This window comes from Phasianus colchicus, chromosome 27, assembly GCF_987193195.1.
Source record: "Phasianus colchicus chromosome 27, bPhaCol1.hap1.1, whole genome shotgun sequence".
Taxonomy (NCBI): domain Eukaryota; kingdom Metazoa; phylum Chordata; class Aves; order Galliformes; family Phasianidae; genus Phasianus; species Phasianus colchicus.
Genome location: NC_143462.1, coordinates 3,847,784 through 3,865,141, shown reverse-complemented (window position 1 = coordinate 3,865,141; position 17,358 = coordinate 3,847,784). Strand labels below are relative to the sequence as shown.

General features: G+C 55.3%; 1 protein-coding gene across 3 annotated transcripts; it reads left to right on the top strand.

Annotated features, from left to right (window-relative positions):
* The first annotated feature begins 2,230 nt into the window (after positions 1–2,230).
* LZTS1 (leucine zipper tumor suppressor 1) lies at positions 2,231–14,726 on the top strand. 3 transcript variants are annotated; one of them, XM_031602232.2, is made up of 4 exons: positions 2,231–2,336; positions 11,295–11,713; positions 11,860–12,681; positions 12,931–14,726. In XM_031602232.2, the coding sequence occupies exons 2-4, from the start codon at positions 11,366–11,368 to the stop codon at positions 13,573–13,575; spliced, it is 1,815 nt and encodes a 604-aa protein (XP_031458092.1). In that variant the 5' UTR covers positions 2,231–2,336; positions 11,295–11,365; the 3' UTR covers positions 13,576–14,726. The 3 variants fall into 3 exon arrangements, with proteins under 3 accessions (XP_031458092.1, XP_031458094.1, XP_089981625.1); XM_031602234.2 differs by having other exon boundaries at positions 2,253–2,404; XM_090125499.1 differs by lacking the exon at positions 2,231–2,336 and adding an exon at positions 2,479–2,756.
* The last annotated feature ends 2,632 nt before the right edge of the window (positions 14,727–17,358 follow it).

Sequence of the window (17,358 nt, the reverse complement as noted above, 5' to 3'; positions counted from 1 at the left end):
TTCCATGTGGCTGAGAGGTGAGGTGGCCCCACGAGTCAGACTCGTTTGAGGGGGTGAGGGCACAGCAGCTGGGACGAGTGCTGGCTTGTGCAGGACGGATGGGTCGGGGAGGGCAATTTACAGCCCAGGAGGAGCCGCTGCCAATGGGGCTGCCATGCCAGGGGGGCAGCGAGGTGACACAGCATCCCCCCTCCAGGATAAGGGCTGCACGCTGAGCTCCATCACTGCACAATCTGCCCCAAGTCAGGACGATTCCTGAAAAGCTGCAGACACAACCGCTGCCCCATCTGGTACAGATAACTTCTTGGCTTTGCTGCCTTGTTTTGTTATGACTTACTGTAGAAACATGAAGCCCCATTCGAACACAAACGAATCGTAATTCTTTTTTATGCCTTTTTCCCTAGACTGAAATCCTGTTAAATCATTCCTCTGCACTCACAGGAATACGCTTTTCTTCTTCTCTTTCTTCTCCGTCTCCTTCTCCTTCTTCTTCCTCTCTCCAATTTCTCGCTCCTAAAATAGCAAATTCCAGCTGACTGCTTTCAAGGCAACGAGGCGCCCGCGGGATTGTGGGAGCATTGCTCAAATCAGCAGAGAAACTAACGAAGCTGCCAGGAAACAATATTAAAAAAAGACGGGAGGGGGGGTGGATCTCATCTGCCATAAATCAAAGCGCTGCGGTCTGAGCGGAGCTGAGCCCTCATTGCTTTTCTGCTCCACCCCAATGCTGCACCTCTCCAACACCTGAGCACGGGGCAGGGCTGGGGCAGAGCTCACCGCTCCGGTTTGCAGTGTTTGCAGCGTGTGAGCAGGGACTGAGCAAACCCTGGCACAAAGCCTGGGCTGTCCTTGAGCTGTGCCAAAGGCAGCGCCAGGAGTCTGCTCCCGTGGGATGCTGTGGGCAGATGGGAGCACAGTGCGCAACCACTTTGGGACTGACTTCATCCCTGGCCATGAGGTTTTAGCAACGTGCTGGCTTGCTTTCTGTTTCCCCCAACCCATTTCTCACATTGACACGAGGTTGGGGACCCACTTGTTGCTCCCTCTTGCAGTGCTGGAGCAGCTTTGCTCGCTGCACACCTGGATGAGATGCAGCCACGCAGCACTGTGCATGGGGCAAGTTCTGATGTGCTGCTAAGTCAGTGTGTGCATTCCTGAGTGCTGCGTCAGCCTGAGGCACGGCCAGCAGGCAGGAAAGCTGCCCGGGTTGGGATGAGATGAGTGACCCAGGAAGCAAGGAGGAGGCAAACAGAGCTACTCAGGAGAAGACGGAGAGGAGGGATGTGGGAATGTAACGAAACCTGCAGCATGGCTCTGGCTACAATGGAAGAAATCAGAGCTGGAGAAATCTTCAGGGAGGAGATTTAGCACAACTACTCAGATTTTTTCTGTAGATCATCCCTCCCCACCATCCAGCATGAAAGAGGAGGTCTCAAGGGCCTGATTCCACAGTCTGCCCCATGGCACAGTAATTTCCAGCTCTCTGCCTGTGCTGACCTCAGCTTGCTGTGTTTGGGGCAGTTTCGCTGCCTGAAAGTCAGGTTGGGCACAGATTCCTGCCAGGCCCAGCACTGCAGAGTGGCAGTGGTGTGCATGTTGCAGAAGCTCAGCTCCTCACGTCCTGCATTTATTTGCCTTTCCATCCAGTAAATGCATGCAGATGGGCATGCATGAACCTTTATGGAAGGGGTTGTTTGCAGAGCCAACGCCACTTCGCTGAGCATCGAGCTGAGCAAGGGGAGGCTCCTCTGCTGCTGCTGAGCAGCTTGGCTGGCCCTGAGTCTGTTGGAGCTGGTGCAGATCTGCAGGTACCGTGCCTCAGTTTCCCCTCCCGACTCTTAGGCAGCTCTGGCCATGGCCCCACAGCTCAGTTTCCTGTATCTGAGGATGGGGAATGTGGCTGGGGAATGGTGTGATCCAGGCCGGGAGAAAGCAGAGTCTACCCTCCCAGCCCCTGCCCTGAACGAGGTCGAGCAGAGCTGCACCCCCCACCGCCGGCTGCTGTTCGGAGCTCCGGGCTCTCTCCATACTGAGCTCTCAGAGGCACCGACGGTGCCAGGCGCTCAACCCGAGCACTTCTTGTCCTCCTTTAACCCCCTCCACGCTCCAAGTCTGGGGAGCAAATCAACCTATCCCTCCCCGAACACCCTGAGCCGGCCGTGGGGCGGGGGGAGGTGGGGGCACGGCCGGGACACAAAGGCCGGGGGATGCAGCGGGGCGGGCCGATGCGCGGGGCTCCGGGCTCCTCCTCCTCCTCCGCCGCCTCCGAGCGGGGATGCTGCTGCCGGGCACGCACCGGGAGCCCCGCGGAGCTCTGCGGGCTGCGGCCACCCGAGGTGGGAACCCATCGGGACCGGAGGCGGTGCGGGGAGACGGGGAGCCGTCGGGGGACGGGGAGCTCCGGGTAGGGGGGCGGAACGGAGCGGAGGGCTTTGCGGCGCGGGGGTAGCGGGCGGCCCCGCACGGCAGCGAGCATCGCTCCCAGCCGTGAGCTTCGGGATTCGGGTACCCCCACGTCCCCGGGGGTCCTGCGGGTGTCTCCGGCACCGTAACGCGAGCGCGGCCACGGTTGCGCGCACCCCTCCGCGGCTGTTGTGCTCGGCTCTGCCCCATCGCTTCCATCCGAAGAGTGGCAAACTTCAAGGAAAGGGGGAACTGTGCGTGCTCAGCACCTCGGGTCGGGCTGCTGCTGGCTGTACAGCTCTCGAACTCTTTGGGAAACGTGCAGATGGACGTCTATCTGCCTTTGGTTTGTTGTGAGCATCGTGCCGTGCTGGCGTCGGATATTATTTGCCGGGGGAGCGTGGGGAGAGCGGGTGGGCGGCGTGGGTGCAGAGGGCTGCTGTGCGGGAGGCTGTGGTTTGTGCAGGTGTTGGGTTCCTCCGTGTGCGAGGGCTGATGGTGTCAGGATGCTGGGTGTGAGCCTACAGCTGGGCACTGCCAGTCGTGTGTCAGCCGGTGCTTTCCTCTGTGTTTGTGTGTGTGTGTGCACGTAAATGCATGGGGGAGGTCACGGCTGAGCAGAGGATGCAGAGCTCTCAGATCCTGGAAAGCCAGCGATTCATCTTTGCCCTTAAAAACAGAGCTCAGGCACTGTTGCTGTGGCTGTGACTGGAGTCAGCTTGGGTCTTCCCTTCTCACCAGCTCCACAGAGCCTCACAGGGACAGCGTTCAGCCCCAGCACTGCACTCCCTTCTTCCCTAGGAGTTTGCACCTGCCTGTCTCCAAAGGGCAGGATACCCTCAGGGACTCTCCTTCTCCTGGTTCAGGAGTATTTATCTGCTCATTGATGCAGCTCCCAGTGGGTCCAACACACATTTGTTGACCCAGGGATGTGGAGGAGCCCCAACCTGTACCCCCATAGCTGACCTTCCCCAGTCCCATCTGCATCACTGCTGCTGGGGACTCTGGTTTCCTGCTGTCCCCTTTGGCTGACCCCCCAGCAGTGCTGTGCCCCAGGCACCTCCTCACCATTGCACACCAGTCTGAGGGCCTTTTGGTGCTGACAAGTGTGCTGAGACCTGGGAACTCAGCACAGGGAACAGCACCTGACCCATTTTCCTAAGCAGGCTCGTGTTCATGCAGCAGTTCCTATGGTTGTCCAGATTCTTCCGGAGAGCTTGTTTTCCTCCTTGAAGGCTGCAGCAAGTGCAACACGAGCAGGAAACAAAGTCTCTGCTATCAGTCTCACTGATAGCATCGCTCCAGACGCCAACGAACCTTCCTTTTGAAATAATCAGCACGAGAGCCTGCCTGGCTGCCTGCCCCCAGCCTACCCCGCCAGCTGCGCTCACGGCCATGGGCTCACACCTCCATCCAGCCCAGGACCCGCAGAACCCCCCTTGCCATTAATCACCGGGGCCATTAATCAGCGGGACAAAGAATTACAAGAGCAAAAAACCATCGGCGCAAGCAATCAGCGGAGGGGGCAATTAATGGCAGCTGCAAAAGTGAGCTCGGGAGCACAATCGGGCGCTGCGGGGGATGCTCGTGGCTCCCACTGGGCTCTGTGTGCCCCCAGCTGTGCCTCTATTGACCCCTCCTCCTGGCACTGGGGCTGCTAAATCAGTCCTGAGCCGTTTCTTCCACCCACCCCTTAGTCACTCTTCCTTGGCACTGCGGAGAGGTGGGAGGCGAATGAATTTGAGGCTCAGGGAAAGGAGATTTCAAGAAAAGGGAGGGGTGTAAGGAACCAACAGGCAGAGCAGGCAGCCCATACAGACAAGGGCAGACTCAGCCCCAAGCAAGGGGACATGGGAAAGGGACACCAGCAGATGCTGGGATGCAGGCTGGGGCATCTCAGAGCTTCTGTCCCATCTCATCCCTCCTGACTCCGAATCGTTCACCCTCAATCGCTGTTTTCCTCTCCTGAAAAGCCTTTATTTGCTGCAGGCAGGTACAGTCATGCTCAGCACACACTCAGGTGAGGCATCCGAGGCATTCAGGAGGTGGGCAGCCACCAAGCAGGCTCTGTGCTACCAGGAGCAGAGAGCTGGAGCAGCTCCCCACCTCCTTTGTGACCATTCAGAAACCCATCTCCATCTGCAGCAGTGAGAGCTCCTGGTCCCCCCCAACACCACAAAGTGTTGTGTGGATAAGCGTGACAATAGCACTGCTGCAGCAAACTGCTGCTGAAGTCCCTGAATGCTGCATACACTGATAAATAGTTCTGCTGGAGGTGCTGAAACCCCTCTGCCCAATTCACCATTGCAGTCTGGGGGCTGTGAGCTGCTGCAGGGTTGCAGGCAGGCGGCAGTGGGCAGGAGCAATGTGGGTGGTTGCCATTGGGGCTGAGTTAAAAATAGCAGGGAATGCATGAAGGTTTGGCACGTGGGTCACAGAGGATTTCCTGCAGGGGCTGTTTGCCAGCAATGGGTGTTTCGGAGTGGTGTTAAGAAAAGGGCCCCCTAGAGCAGGAAGGCTCAGTGGGTTGGTTGTGGATGTGCTGGGTGTGTGCATGAGTGGCCATTGCTTTGTTAGGGAGGGGAAAAAGCAGGAGCAAGGGGCACGCTGTTGCACAAGCAGGGCTGGGATTGCTGTCCCTGCAGCACTCTGCAAGCTGGGAGCTCCAGGCAGCAGCACTGTGTTCAGACCTTCCTCTTCCTCCTGCAAAGTTCTCCTCTTGAGTTAAAAGCAATCTCTGTTATCCTATTGCAAGACTTCTCCGAGGCAACTCCTTCCAGCAGAGGGTAGCAATGCATGAGGATGCTGTCCTCCTTGGGATAAAGGGGTTCTTAATTATTTGTTAGAGATTCTCACCTTTGGAGCAAGCATCTCCCTTCTGCTGCGCAGTGGCATTTTTTTGAGGTTTCCTGCATGCAGAAAGGAGAAATGCATCCACTTCCAATCCTGCAGAAGCAAAGAGAATGGTGTCAGAGGGAAAGTTGGAAGGCGTATCTCAATATTTAATTGCCTTTTAGCAAAACATCAGCCATAACAGCAGCAAAAGGCAGAGTTGTATCACAGAAATGCCCCTCTGAAATGCAAGCGGCTGTGTTTATTTTTTTTAACAATCAAACGCCATCTCCATCAGCCACTTGTGGATGATCTTATTTAAAGGTTAATTGAATATTCCTTGCAACTTTGATGTGCATTTCTCTTTGGAAAGAACTGCTCCATTTGGCAGCCAGGCATTAAAGGGGTGGAATGCGCAATGGGCCAATTTGGGAAAAAAAAAGAGGAGGAGGGAAATAGGAAGCGAGAAATGAATTTGCCTTTTCTTTTCCCTTCTGTGGCTGCTGCACCGAAGCAGTTGAGCAGAGCAGGGATGGGGGGGACTGTAATGCTCTGGAAAGCAAAAGGAGCTGAAGGAGATGAGCAGACAGCGGCAGCACAGCAGATGCTCTGCACGGCAGGGACGGAGCCTGGCTTGTTGTCAGCAGGCAGAAGTTGCCTTTTCTCAGCTCCCTCTTGGCTGAGCACTGTGTGGGGTACAAAAATACCCAGAATGAGAGAAATCACAGCACAACTGGTGCTGCAGACAGGGAAGGATGGTGCAGAAGGAGTGCGTGGCTTTGCTCTGTACCTTGGGTGCTGGGAAGGTGATGTGGGCTTAACACAGAGCCTGGGTTTGGTGGCAGACATGAAGCCCTACCTTAGAAAAATTCTTTCCCTGATACTCAGCCTTCTTGCTAAGTTCAGGGGTTGAGAGTGCTCAGCTATCCAGACCAGTTATTTCCCCTCCTGGCACTTAGCAGAGCACCCAGAGAATGTGGATTTGCTTTTGTAGCCCCAAAAGGTGCTGAAAGCCCATGGGAGGGGAAGGGGCAGCAGCATGGAGGCAGTGAGGGCTCCTGGCTGCTCCTCTGTCTGCTGAGGGGGGGGAGGCAAGAAGAGCACTGCAGATGGAGGCTGGTCTCCATGGCAGCCCGCAGCTTCAGTTCTAAATTTTTCCCTGTCCATGGAAAGGATGCTTCTCTGTGTGCTCTGGGGGGGCTGCAACAGAAAGAGCCTCAGTTTGGGTTGTTTTTTGGGTTTTTTTTTGGCAGTTTGGGGGAATGGGAGAAACCCTTGGTGCTCCCACCTTGGCAGAACCCAGTGGGTAACAGACACCCCATCACTCATTCATGCTGTACCCATGATTGGGGGGCAGAGGAAGATGCACGCAAAGCCCATGGAACGGAAAGCCTGGAGGAGTCGTATTTAGGGCACATCTCTGGTTACGTGAAGCTTTTGCTATTTCTGGCTGCATCCTTTGCATCAATGAGATCCTGGAAAAAGCTCACGGAAGACGTGTGGGACAGACACTCTCTGCTGAGCTGTGGGGATGGAAGGACAGCATTCTGCACATCCCAACCACGCTCAGGGGCACCTGCCAGGCGAGGCAGCCCCTTGCCAGCCCCCCTTTTTTGGGTGCCCACCCCCTCCTCCATCCTCACACCCTGACAGATTGTGTTTTACAGGGTCGGAAATAGATGCGCGAGAAGGGGCCTCGCAGATCCCAAGTGAAAGCCATGCTCAGCTGTCACCCACCCCAGCACCAGCTGCCGGCCCCAGACGGTTCCCAAAATAAGCAGCCCACAGCTCCTGGGCACGGCGCGACCGCTTCCCACCTGCCAACCCCATAGAGCCCTCTCAACTCCCATCCTGGGGGTGCAAAATCCCCACCCCACAGCTCAATAGAAGAATCCTGGGTGCCACCAGACCTGAGCATTTCTGCGTTCCCAATTAGCAGGGCTTTAATTGCAGCATTTGTTGCTTGTTAGCAGGAAAAGCCAGATGCTCTTAGGAGTGAAGCGAGCTGAAAGGATCTTTCTCCCCACCCAAGGAATTTTTAAGTATGTCTCATACAAACATTTCCTTTGTGCTGGGAACATGACTGTGGGGACATGTGGGTGCTGCTCGGCTGCTGATTCACCAACAAGTGCCAGGGTCCATCCATTATGGGAGCGGGACAAAGCTGGAGCAGCTCAGGGAGCTCCTGTGTGGCACAGCTGGGGTTCTTTGTGCACGGCCAGGTGAAGGCTGGGAGATGGTCCTTCACCATAAGCTCACATAGCAACGCTGTTGGATAGTGCATCTCTGAGCTGGGGAGCTCTGAGTGCAGTGTGTTGTAGGGCAGTTCCTTTGGGAGCATCTCCTTTGGGCACCATCTTCTTTGTGCACCATCTCCTATGGGAACCAGCCCTTTGGGCACCAACATCCTTGGGTACCAGAAATCACAGCTTTTCCTGAGTATAACTGCTTGCTGCAGCCATCCAGCACCAAGTTTGTCTTGCTCTTAAGTCCCTCTTGGGCTTAGAGAGACAGATCTGTCACTTCTGTAGCCCACACACCTGCCTGTGCTATTAGCGTAGGCGAACTGTCCAGTAAGCATTAGCTGCAGAGAAAGCACAAGGCTTTGCAGGAATGCAGACACTTGAAGTCCAGGCTTTGCTGACTTGTATTTCTGCAGGTTGTGCAATCGTCCCCAGCAGTGCAGGAGCCTCTCCCTGCCTCCAGCAGGGTTTCTGCTCAGAGAAACGCAGTGGTTTCCCCACAGAGGGATCAGACAGAGTGAGAGGAGGCATTGCGCAGCGGGTGTTGAGTCAATATCCTCTCCAGCTCGCTCTGCCAATATGATTCATTGTTAATTCAAGAAATTCCTCTTACCCTAGTACTGGGTTCCCTCATCGTGGCTTAATCCAGGCGCCTCAATGCCACCTACATCATCACACCAACGCCCATTAAGGCCACTTGTGGGCTCACCCCAGGTCAGGACCAGGCTGCACGCTACGCAGGTGCCTGCAGCTCCTTCTGCTCTTCCCAATGCTGATGCTGAATTCTGCAGAAATAAAGAGCACCTGAGACATTCTGCAGGACCTGGGTGCAAGGAAGCAGCACTCGGTGCTGCCAACGAGTTCCAAAGCGGGTCTGGATTTCTTTGTAGTTGCTCAATGCAACAAACCCTCATCTCCAGGAGCCCAGCTGCCAGGGGACACTGGCACAGCACATGTTACGGCTGCCACTCTGGCACTGAGCCCACCAAACCCTCTGCCAAAGGCACTGCTGGCTCCTCTAACAAGCACCAGCCAGGGGGGTGTGAATTCTCCCAGTGTTCATTGAAATAACATTAAGTGTGATGGACTCCTGGGCTATTAGAGTGGATGTAACATGTAATTGAGGCTGGTTATTCTTCATCTGGAGTGTCCCCCTTCACTAATGGCAAATCAGGGCAGAACACATGGTGCGCGCTTTGTGAGCGCCGCTGCAATTCACTCGCTGCCTCCGATCAAAATGATCCCAATGAATGTCAATGAATGAGCAGGGGGACAATGAATTAGAGTGAATGAAAGCCTTGTCGTGGGGCCCTTTGCCAGCACCGAGCCACAATGCAGCACCGCAAAGGACAGCGCCTGCCTGGGCTGTGTGGAGTTCATTCCCATTAGTGCGATGAGGGTGAGGATCACGGGGTGGGGGCAAGGTCGGTGCTGCTGATGGGGCTCTCCAGGCCTTATAGCTGCCATTTCCATGGGGACCAAAGTAAAGAGGGTTGGAGGAGCTGGGCACGGGGAGTTGGGTTGGGCATAGGCATGGATATGCTCACCCCATGGATGCTCACACATGGTCTGTTCAGCTCCCTGGTGTGGTGTTTGCTAGCAATGAGAATGTGGGATCAGCACTTTGCCTGAAATCCAAACCATTTGATTCCAGATCTCAACCCCAGCCCAGTGAGATCGCTGCTCTCTAAGTTTTGGATTGAGCCGCCTCTTCATTAAGTCGTTAATCAGATGCTGCAGGCAACACATGCATTGCTTTTCCCATTGGAAATCCCCACGTTTCCCCCCCTGGGGCCACATTCTGAGTGTCTCAAAGACCCAAATCATTGAGCAAAACATGGGCGCATCACCTGGCAGTGATCGACAGAAAGAGGAAGGATGCTGCTCCCGAATCTGGGCTCTTGGCAGCTGCTGCTTCTGCTCCTGTGCTATCCGTGCACCTCCCAACAAACACCCAAATGTGTGGGCGCATCTGCACAGAAATGATGAATAATAATGTGAGAGGGAAAAAGAGTAGGCGAGAGGGTGCAGGGGAGAAGGAAGAGCTCAGATACTGAAGGGGAAGAACAGGAACAGCAGGGAAGGAGCAATGCTGTGAAGGAACGAAGGCTCTCACTAAGGTGAGAGAAAGCAACTGCCCGTGAAAGCTTTGCAGGGAAGAGGGAAAGGCTTCAAAGAAGCCGTGCTGCCAGGAGATAAGATTAAATTCCTGCAATCTGCAGGGAGAGCTGCCCTCCTGCGCGTGATTGCAGGGCAGGCATGATTGGATTTTGGAAGGAATGTGGCATGCCATTCATTTTTTCCCCTCTTTCTGCAAAAAACAAGAGCGGGTCCAGCCTCAATTCATCCTATCTGGGCAGCCTGCACTGCTCACAGCACCACGAGCCCCTGCACGCAGCAAATGCAGTTGCTGAGCACTGCATGGGATGTGCGTGGACCCCTGCAGGGCAATCCCTGGCTCTGAGCACCACCCCGACCTTCACTGTGCTCCCATCCCGCTGCCTGCAGAGCCTTTTCCTTCCTGCTCACGCTGTGTGCTGAATGCCAACACCTCCACAGCTTTCAAATTAAATCGACAGAGGGAAGGGGAAGAAAAAAGCCATGCCCGACCCTCCCAGGCACGCGTGGGTTGGATGGGAACACCTCCTGCCAAGGGGCTGGAAAGTCCCAGCACTTCTTCCCCAGCTGCAGGCACCCGCAAATCCATGCAGATGCTCACACAGTGCTGTTATCCCATTCCCTGCAGCAATACTTCCTCCACCGTTGTGCCTCTCACCCTGTAAAAATGAATGAACCCAAACTCATGGATCACTTCCAGTGCATCAGCATCCAGACGGGCTGCTGGCTCACTTCTCTTAATCTCCCAAAAAACGGATTTAGGGATTAAAGCGGATCTTCCGTCTTGCTGGGACTCTGGTTTGACACTTAATCAATGCGAGTCCTTGGGGCACAGAGGAAAAGCAAAGAAATCAAGCTGAGGGACGGGCACAGGCTGCAGTTATCGAGCTTAGGGTGCAGAGGAGCCCGACAGAAAGTCAGAACATGACAAAACATGGGGATAACATTGGAGCAGCTCCTACCAGGAAGGCAGTGAGGGTGCCCCATTGTTCTGTGCTATGGGCGCCCCAGAGCAAAGCCAAACTGTGCAGCACCAACAGCACCAAGCACGGAAGCGTGCAGCAGGTTGCATGCAGCAGGTTGCATGCAGAGCAGAGCATGCTGCTTCCAATTGCTCACGCTCCCCAAGTGATTCAGCCATCAAACAATTCCTCTTTCTCTGACATCTCGCTGTGCAACCCAAATTTAGCTCACTTTGGTTATGCTCTCATACCCGCCCACCAGCAGCTTGTCCCCCTTCTCCCCACCTCACCCTTTAATTACCCCATGGAAGGCACATCTCCATGATCACCCAAGCATTGCGAGGGCCTCCAGGAGTCAGGATTTGATCCTTTTTTTTGCTTTTTTTTCCCCTTAGCAAAGGGAATTAATGCTCTGCATACCTCTGAACGCTAATCACAATGCTCAGCACACACACAATGCCTCTCCTCTTCTTAAGTGCTGCGCCGACATTAAGCAACATTAAGCGTAATTAAGCCTCGCAGCATCCCTTTTCAGGTGGGTTAAGAGGAGCACTGAAAATTGAAGAGGAATCGGGGAGAACAGGGTGATGAAGCACCCTCACGTGCGGGGGATGCCCTTTGCATGACCCTTTCCATACTGTCAGTGTTGCACCTCCAGGAGCAGCTCCCAGCACTGGGTGCAGACTGCATCCCACCTCCACCCTGCGATGCTCACTCTGCTCTTTGCCTCCCATAGGATTGCAGCTCCCGGGCACAGCGAGGGCTCTGCTATGATCACAGCCAGCGTGCCACCTGCCCGGCAGCAGCATGGGCAGTGTCAGTAGTCTCATCTCTGGCCACAGCTTTCACAGCAAACACTGCCGTGCCTCTCAGTACAAGCTCCGTAAGTCGTCCCATCTGAAGAAGCTCAACAGGTACTCGGACGGGCTGCTCCGCTTTGGCTTCTCCCAGGAATCCGGCCACAAATCGGGCTCCAAAAGCAGCAAGAATGAGGACTTCTTTTATATCAAAGTCAGCCAGAAGACACCTGGCCCCCACCGCACGGACTACACCGCGCTGGGCAGCTCGGAGCTGGGCCAGGCTGGGAGCAGCGGGGTGGACTTCGGGACACCCACACCGCAGAAGCTGATGCCTTTCCCCAGCCAGCTGGAAGTGGTGAGGAGGGTAGACGGGGCCCTAAACACATGGCTCCCTGCCCTATAGGGTGCTTGGGGTGGTCACCTTTGGGGTTTATGGCAGGGCTTTGGGGGGCAGAAGGGATGGTGGTGGGTTTATGCTGATGGGCTCTGCGCTTCCCCCAGGGTGTGGAGAAACCCACGGCACGACCCACCGCCTTCAAGCCAGTACTGCCCCGCTCCAGTGCCGTCCTCCATTCAACCCCAGAGAATGGAGCTCACCTCCCCACACAGCTTCACCCCCTGGACAAAGGCAAGGAGCAGGAGCTGAAGCCGGCGCTGTGCTCAGGAGGGCTGTCTGACTCAGGCAGGAACTCCATGTCCAGCCTGCCAACCCACAGCACCAGCAGCAGCTATCAGCTGGACCCCATCGTCACCCCCGTGGGGCCCATCAGCCGCTTTGGGGGCTCTGCACACAACATCATGCAGTGTGCCATCATCCAGGACAGCAACATGATGAGCCTCAAGGCCATGTCCTTCTCCGATGGTGGCAACAAGATCCTCAACCCCAGCAAAGCCCCCCAGCACCGCGCCGCCGAGAAGACCGCGTGCATCCGCTCACCCATCTCTACAGATGAGTCCACCATCCAGGAGCTGGAGCAGAAGCTGCTGGAAAGGGAGGGAGAGCTGCAGGAGTTACAGCTGAGCTTCGAGGAGAAGGAAGCCAGCTCCTGCCAGGTGTATGAGGAGAAGCAGCGGCGCTGCAAGGAAGAGCTGGAGGGGCTCAAGCAGAAGTGCAACAGCAAGCTGAAGCAGAGCTCGCAGAAAACCCAGCGCACACAGCAGGTCCTCCAGCTCCAGGTGTTCCAGCTGCAACAGGAGAAGCAACAGCTGCGGGAGGAGCTGGAGAACCTCATGAAGGAGCAAAATTTGCTGGAGACCAAGCTGAGGTCCTATGAGAAGGAGAAGACCAGCTTTGCACCAGCACTGGAAGAGACCCAATGGGAGGTAAGGCCCAGGGGCACAGAGAATGCAAAGGTGTGCATGGGAGGGGTGGCAGCAAACCCTGCAGCTCTTCTCCATTGGTATCCACACCATTAGCAGCCCTTCTGGTGCTGGATGTAGCAGCTGGCAATCAGGCCTTGGCAGGGGTTGGAACCTGATGGTGTTTGAGATCCCTTCCAAACCAACCATTTAATGATTCTGTGATAATCTCAGCGTGACTACAGCCTTAATGTGAGCACTGTCTTCCCACAGGTGTGCCAGAAGTCGGGGGAAATCTCCCTGCTGAAGCAGCAGCTGAAGGAGTCCCAGACCGAGCTCACCACCAAGACCACTGAGATCCTCAGCCTGAAGGCACAGCTGAAGGACGTGAGGGCCAAGATGGAAGGGCTGGAGATGAAGACCCAGGACCTGGAGGGCTCCCTGCGCACCAAAGCCATGGAGCTGGAGGTGTGTGAGAACGAGCTGCAGCGCAAGAAGAACGAGTCTGAGCTGCTGAGGGAGAAGGTCAACCTGTTGGAGCAGGAGATAGTGGAGCTGCGGGCAGAGATGGCCATGCTCCGGGCACAGCTGAGCGATGCCACCCGGCCCAGTGAGGTGCAGGCATTGCAAGGTGAGGTGGAGAGGCTGCGGGCTGAGCTGCAAGCTGAACGGGACAGCAACGAGCAGATGAGCTCCAGCTTCCAGCAGGAACGGCAGACGTGGAGGGAGGAAAAGGAGAAGGTGATCCACTACCAGAAGCAGTTACAGCAGAGCTACCTGCACATGTACAAGAGGAACCAGAACCTGGAGAAGATGCTGCAGCAGCTTGCAGCAGGGGAGGATGGCAAGGAGCCCATTGAGCTGGACATCCCCGGCGCTGACGTGCCCTACGAGGACATCATAGCCACTGAGATCTGACCCCACTCCTCTTCCCTGTACTGTTTGATGAGCCATGTATTTATTTAGAGGAGCCAGCGTCCGGCCAGCTCCTCACTGCTGCCTGTTGTGTTCGAGGCCAACAAGCCACTCGTGCCAATGGTGATGTCCTGCAGCCCCCCCCCTCCCCCCCGACCCTTGTAGGACTGGCAATGAGGGCAAACAGGGAATGGGACTTGGGCAAATGCTCGGTAGTGGGATGATGCCCTTGGCCCCAGTTCCCTGCTGCAGCCTGGACAGGGTATAGAGCTGCTCTCCCCCGTTATTTATGGACCCCACATGTCCCACTCCAGCCCTCCAGCTCCTGCAGTGCCTCGGGGAGGACCCTGCACACATGCACTACTTCACATCCATGGGAGCAACCCTCAGTGCGCAGGGATGGTGCCTTCCAGCTCCAGGGAGCAGAGGTTGGGATGACCCAGACATTAGGAGGGGATATCTATTTTATACAGAAAATCCAGAGTTAACGCTTCCTGCCTCCTCCCTGCCTTTTTAGAATCACAGCAACCAAAAATGCATTTTTTTTTCCCTGTTCTCCCATCACAGCAGTCACACAGTCCCAGGCTGAGCCCCCACCCCATTACCACCACTCACTGCTGGCCATACATCCTTCCTCCCACCACCGTGAGCAGGACGAGCTCCTCCCTGCCACGAAGCACGGGGGCATTCCTAGCACAACCCAACACCCCTCGCCCATAGATGTGACCCACAGAAACCAGTCTGTGCCTTCTGCACTGCTCAGCAACCACCACATCCCCACCGAGCCCACGGCTGAGCCCCAAGTTTGCAGATCAGGGACCCACACTCAAGCCAGAGCCCCTCTCCCATGGGCTCCCCACCACAGGAGCAGAGCTCAGCCCCCCCCCCAGCCCCACTCCTGCCCTCACCATCCCAACCCCTCATCCCCAGCAGTCAATGCTGTGTGATGTGATCGCCCAGAGGTGCCCACTGCTGCCTTTGCACAACGCTGTGTGTGACCGTGCGCATTGCAGGTGTGTGAGATGTGTGAGCTGGCAGCCGGCCGGCCACAGCCTGTACAGATAATTATTATTTTTTCTGCAGGTTTTTGTTTGTTTGTTTTATTTGTTGGTTCTTTTTTGATGTTATTTCCGGTGACTGATGTAAACTACTGGTTAATTTTATGGTTTTATTTATAAATAATTTTTTTCAAACTCATTTCTGTGCTCTCCAGGGGTCTCCAGGCAGCGGTCAGAGCATTTCCACCACATCTCTAGGTGGCACATCATCCCCCAATTGATAAGAGCCATTCATCACAACATCACCAAGGTCCCTTCTGAGCCATCCTCCCACATGGCCCTGCTCACCTGCAGCCCTTTGCTAGGTGGGCTGACCTATGCTCTGCTTAGCTGGTATAACTCATGCATGGAAAAGCAGCAACTTGCTGCAAGCATAGAAAGGAGAAAACAAAACCCCTGTGCTCTGCAATGGAGCAGCCCAAACAGTGCAGCCTCTCTGTGAAAACAGGTAGAGATCACAGAATGGCCCAGGTTGGAAGGGACCTCAAGGATCATGAATCTCCAATCCCCCGCCACGTGCAGGGCCACCAACCTCCACATTTAATACCAGACCAGGCTGCCTAGTGCTCCATCCAATCTAGCCCTGAACACCTCTAGGGACAGGGCACCCACAGCCTCTCTAGGCAGTCTGGTCCAGAGTCTCACCACTCCCTCTGTAAAGAACTTAGAAGAGATACAGGGAACGCAGTCCAGTGAACGTCAGAGAAGTGTTTTAACTGTATCACATTGTTTTCCCTTCCAAAATGGGAGGAGGAAATCACATCACAGAAAGCTGGGGGCATCCTCTGCTGCACTGAGGAGCAGTGAGCCCTGGTGACACCGGTGGCACCCAACACATCACCGGTGCTGTGTGCTGGGGACAAAGCAGCAGCAATGGTTCTGTGCAGGACCACAGGTTGCTGTGGGGTTGGTGCTTCCCATTAGCTCTGCCCCAGCTGCTCGAGCCTAACCCCGCTCAACAGAAGGAGCCGGAATTAGTTGTTGAACGAATCAGCAGATGGAAATAAGCTTCGAGAGAGAGGAAAGCTGATTTACATCTTTTCTTAACACCTCGGTGCCACTAGGCCACTTTTCCGCTATGGGGGGGCTCACTCAGACCCAACATCCCAGCAGAGACACGACCGGAGCTGCCTTTGAAAGAGCAATTAGCCCGAACCGCCCCGCACACAGGGCGAGGAGGCAGAGCTGCTTTTGATGTGCAAATCCCCCGCAGCAGCTCCCGCACCGGCCTGCCTCGCATCTGCTGCTCCGAGAGGCAGTGGCCACTGTTTGCTCTGCAACGAGGCAGCAGCTGCCGTAGGGTTGAGGCTGAAACCGGGGGGTAGAGGGGATGGGACCCCCAGGCAGTCCTCATTAGTCATTGCCGAAGAGGGAAATACTGTGTAAATGCACCGAGGCAGCAGCTGTGAGATCAGCACGTCCCATTTAGCATGGTACCTGCTGTCACCGTGCCATGAAATATTGGGTTGTTTGTTCAGCTCCTTTTGTTCCCAATGCAAAGCATCCCTCACCTGCAGGGAGGGCTCTGACCACCGTTGCTCCTGCTGTGGGGTTCCTAAAGCACCAGGACACCTCTCTCCTTGCGTCCTAAGTGCCTCTTTGCTTTCCCTTGTTTTCTCACCTGTAGGAACGGCTCTGTTCTCAGCACAGTGCTAAAATAGCTGCATGGTGCTAAAATAGCTGCACGACAAGCCTCAGCCTGCTCCCAGGGCCTCGGGCTGAAACTATTTTAGTTCTGCTGCACTATTTGCTACCTGGGAGCTGCCTGTCAGCAGGATCTGCTGGTTTCCTCCACCAGCTGGGAAACTACAAAAGGAGAAGGCAAGGATCTCTGCCCAGCAGGCTCTGGCCATGCCACAGCACAGCCTGGCTGCCCATGTGCATGAGGGCAAATCTGAACTGGATACCGTCACCAAAGCTCTGCCAGGCAAATATACCCCATTAAAACCAGAAGTAACCCTGAACTAACTCACACAGGTCAGAGCTGAAGAGCCCCAGCAGGCCACTTTGGTGCCTCTAAGCACAGCCCTAGAGCTTAGAAAGCCAAGAGAAGGCAAAGCAGCCCTGCCCCGCTGCTCAGAAACTCACTGCATTTACAGGCGCTGGCAGCCAAGCAAACCAGAAATCACTGCTGTGTGATAGCTGCTTCCAGTGGGACCAATAATTTCTGAAACAGCTTTTGCACCGCTGAATATTTAATAGCAAAACAACCATTTCCAGGTGATTTAGAGTCTGAAGCAGCCCTGCTCATCAGGAGCACAGTAACAGGGCTGATTTGGAGCCACCAGGCTGCAGCTCGCTCCATCCCCTCTCCGCTCACTTGGCAGCATGAGCAGATCAGGCAAGCAGTGCCACTACACGGCTGTGGGGCTGAGCTGCACTCAGCAGCTGTTTCATCCTCAGCACAAAGCCACCCTCACTATTTACATTCAGCCCAAACCTTTGTCTGGCCTGAACCAGCCACACTGTCACCCTAAGGCTTGTCTGCATGTCTGAGCCTTGTGCCGGAGCAGATACATCTCATTTTTTTCCCCCCTTGCTCCCACTGGCTGCAAAGAAGTAGAGATGATTTGCAGCAAGTATAGCAGCAAAATTCCCTTCACTTTGTTCTACATTGTTTGCAAGGAGCAGGGGCTGTGTTACCCATGCACATATTTGCAGGTACCTTGTGAGAAGCAGCTGCTCGCTCCGCCGCGCTCACCGCCCGCAGGAATGCTGCTCAACCTTT

Bases quoted from the DNA above. Each gene is read 5' to 3' on its own strand.
- LZTS1 (XM_031602232.2), top strand. From the start codon at position 11,366: ATGGGCAGTGTCAGTAGTCTCATCTCTGGCCACAGCTTTCACAGCAAA. The intron at 11,714-11,859 runs GTGAGGAGGGTA...CGCTTCCCCCAG, and splicing joins TCCCCAGCCAGCTGGAAGTG to GGTGTGGAGAAACCCACGGC. The intron at 12,682-12,930 runs GTAAGGCCCAGG...GTCTTCCCACAG, and splicing joins TGGAAGAGACCCAATGGGAG to GTGTGCCAGAAGTCGGGGGA.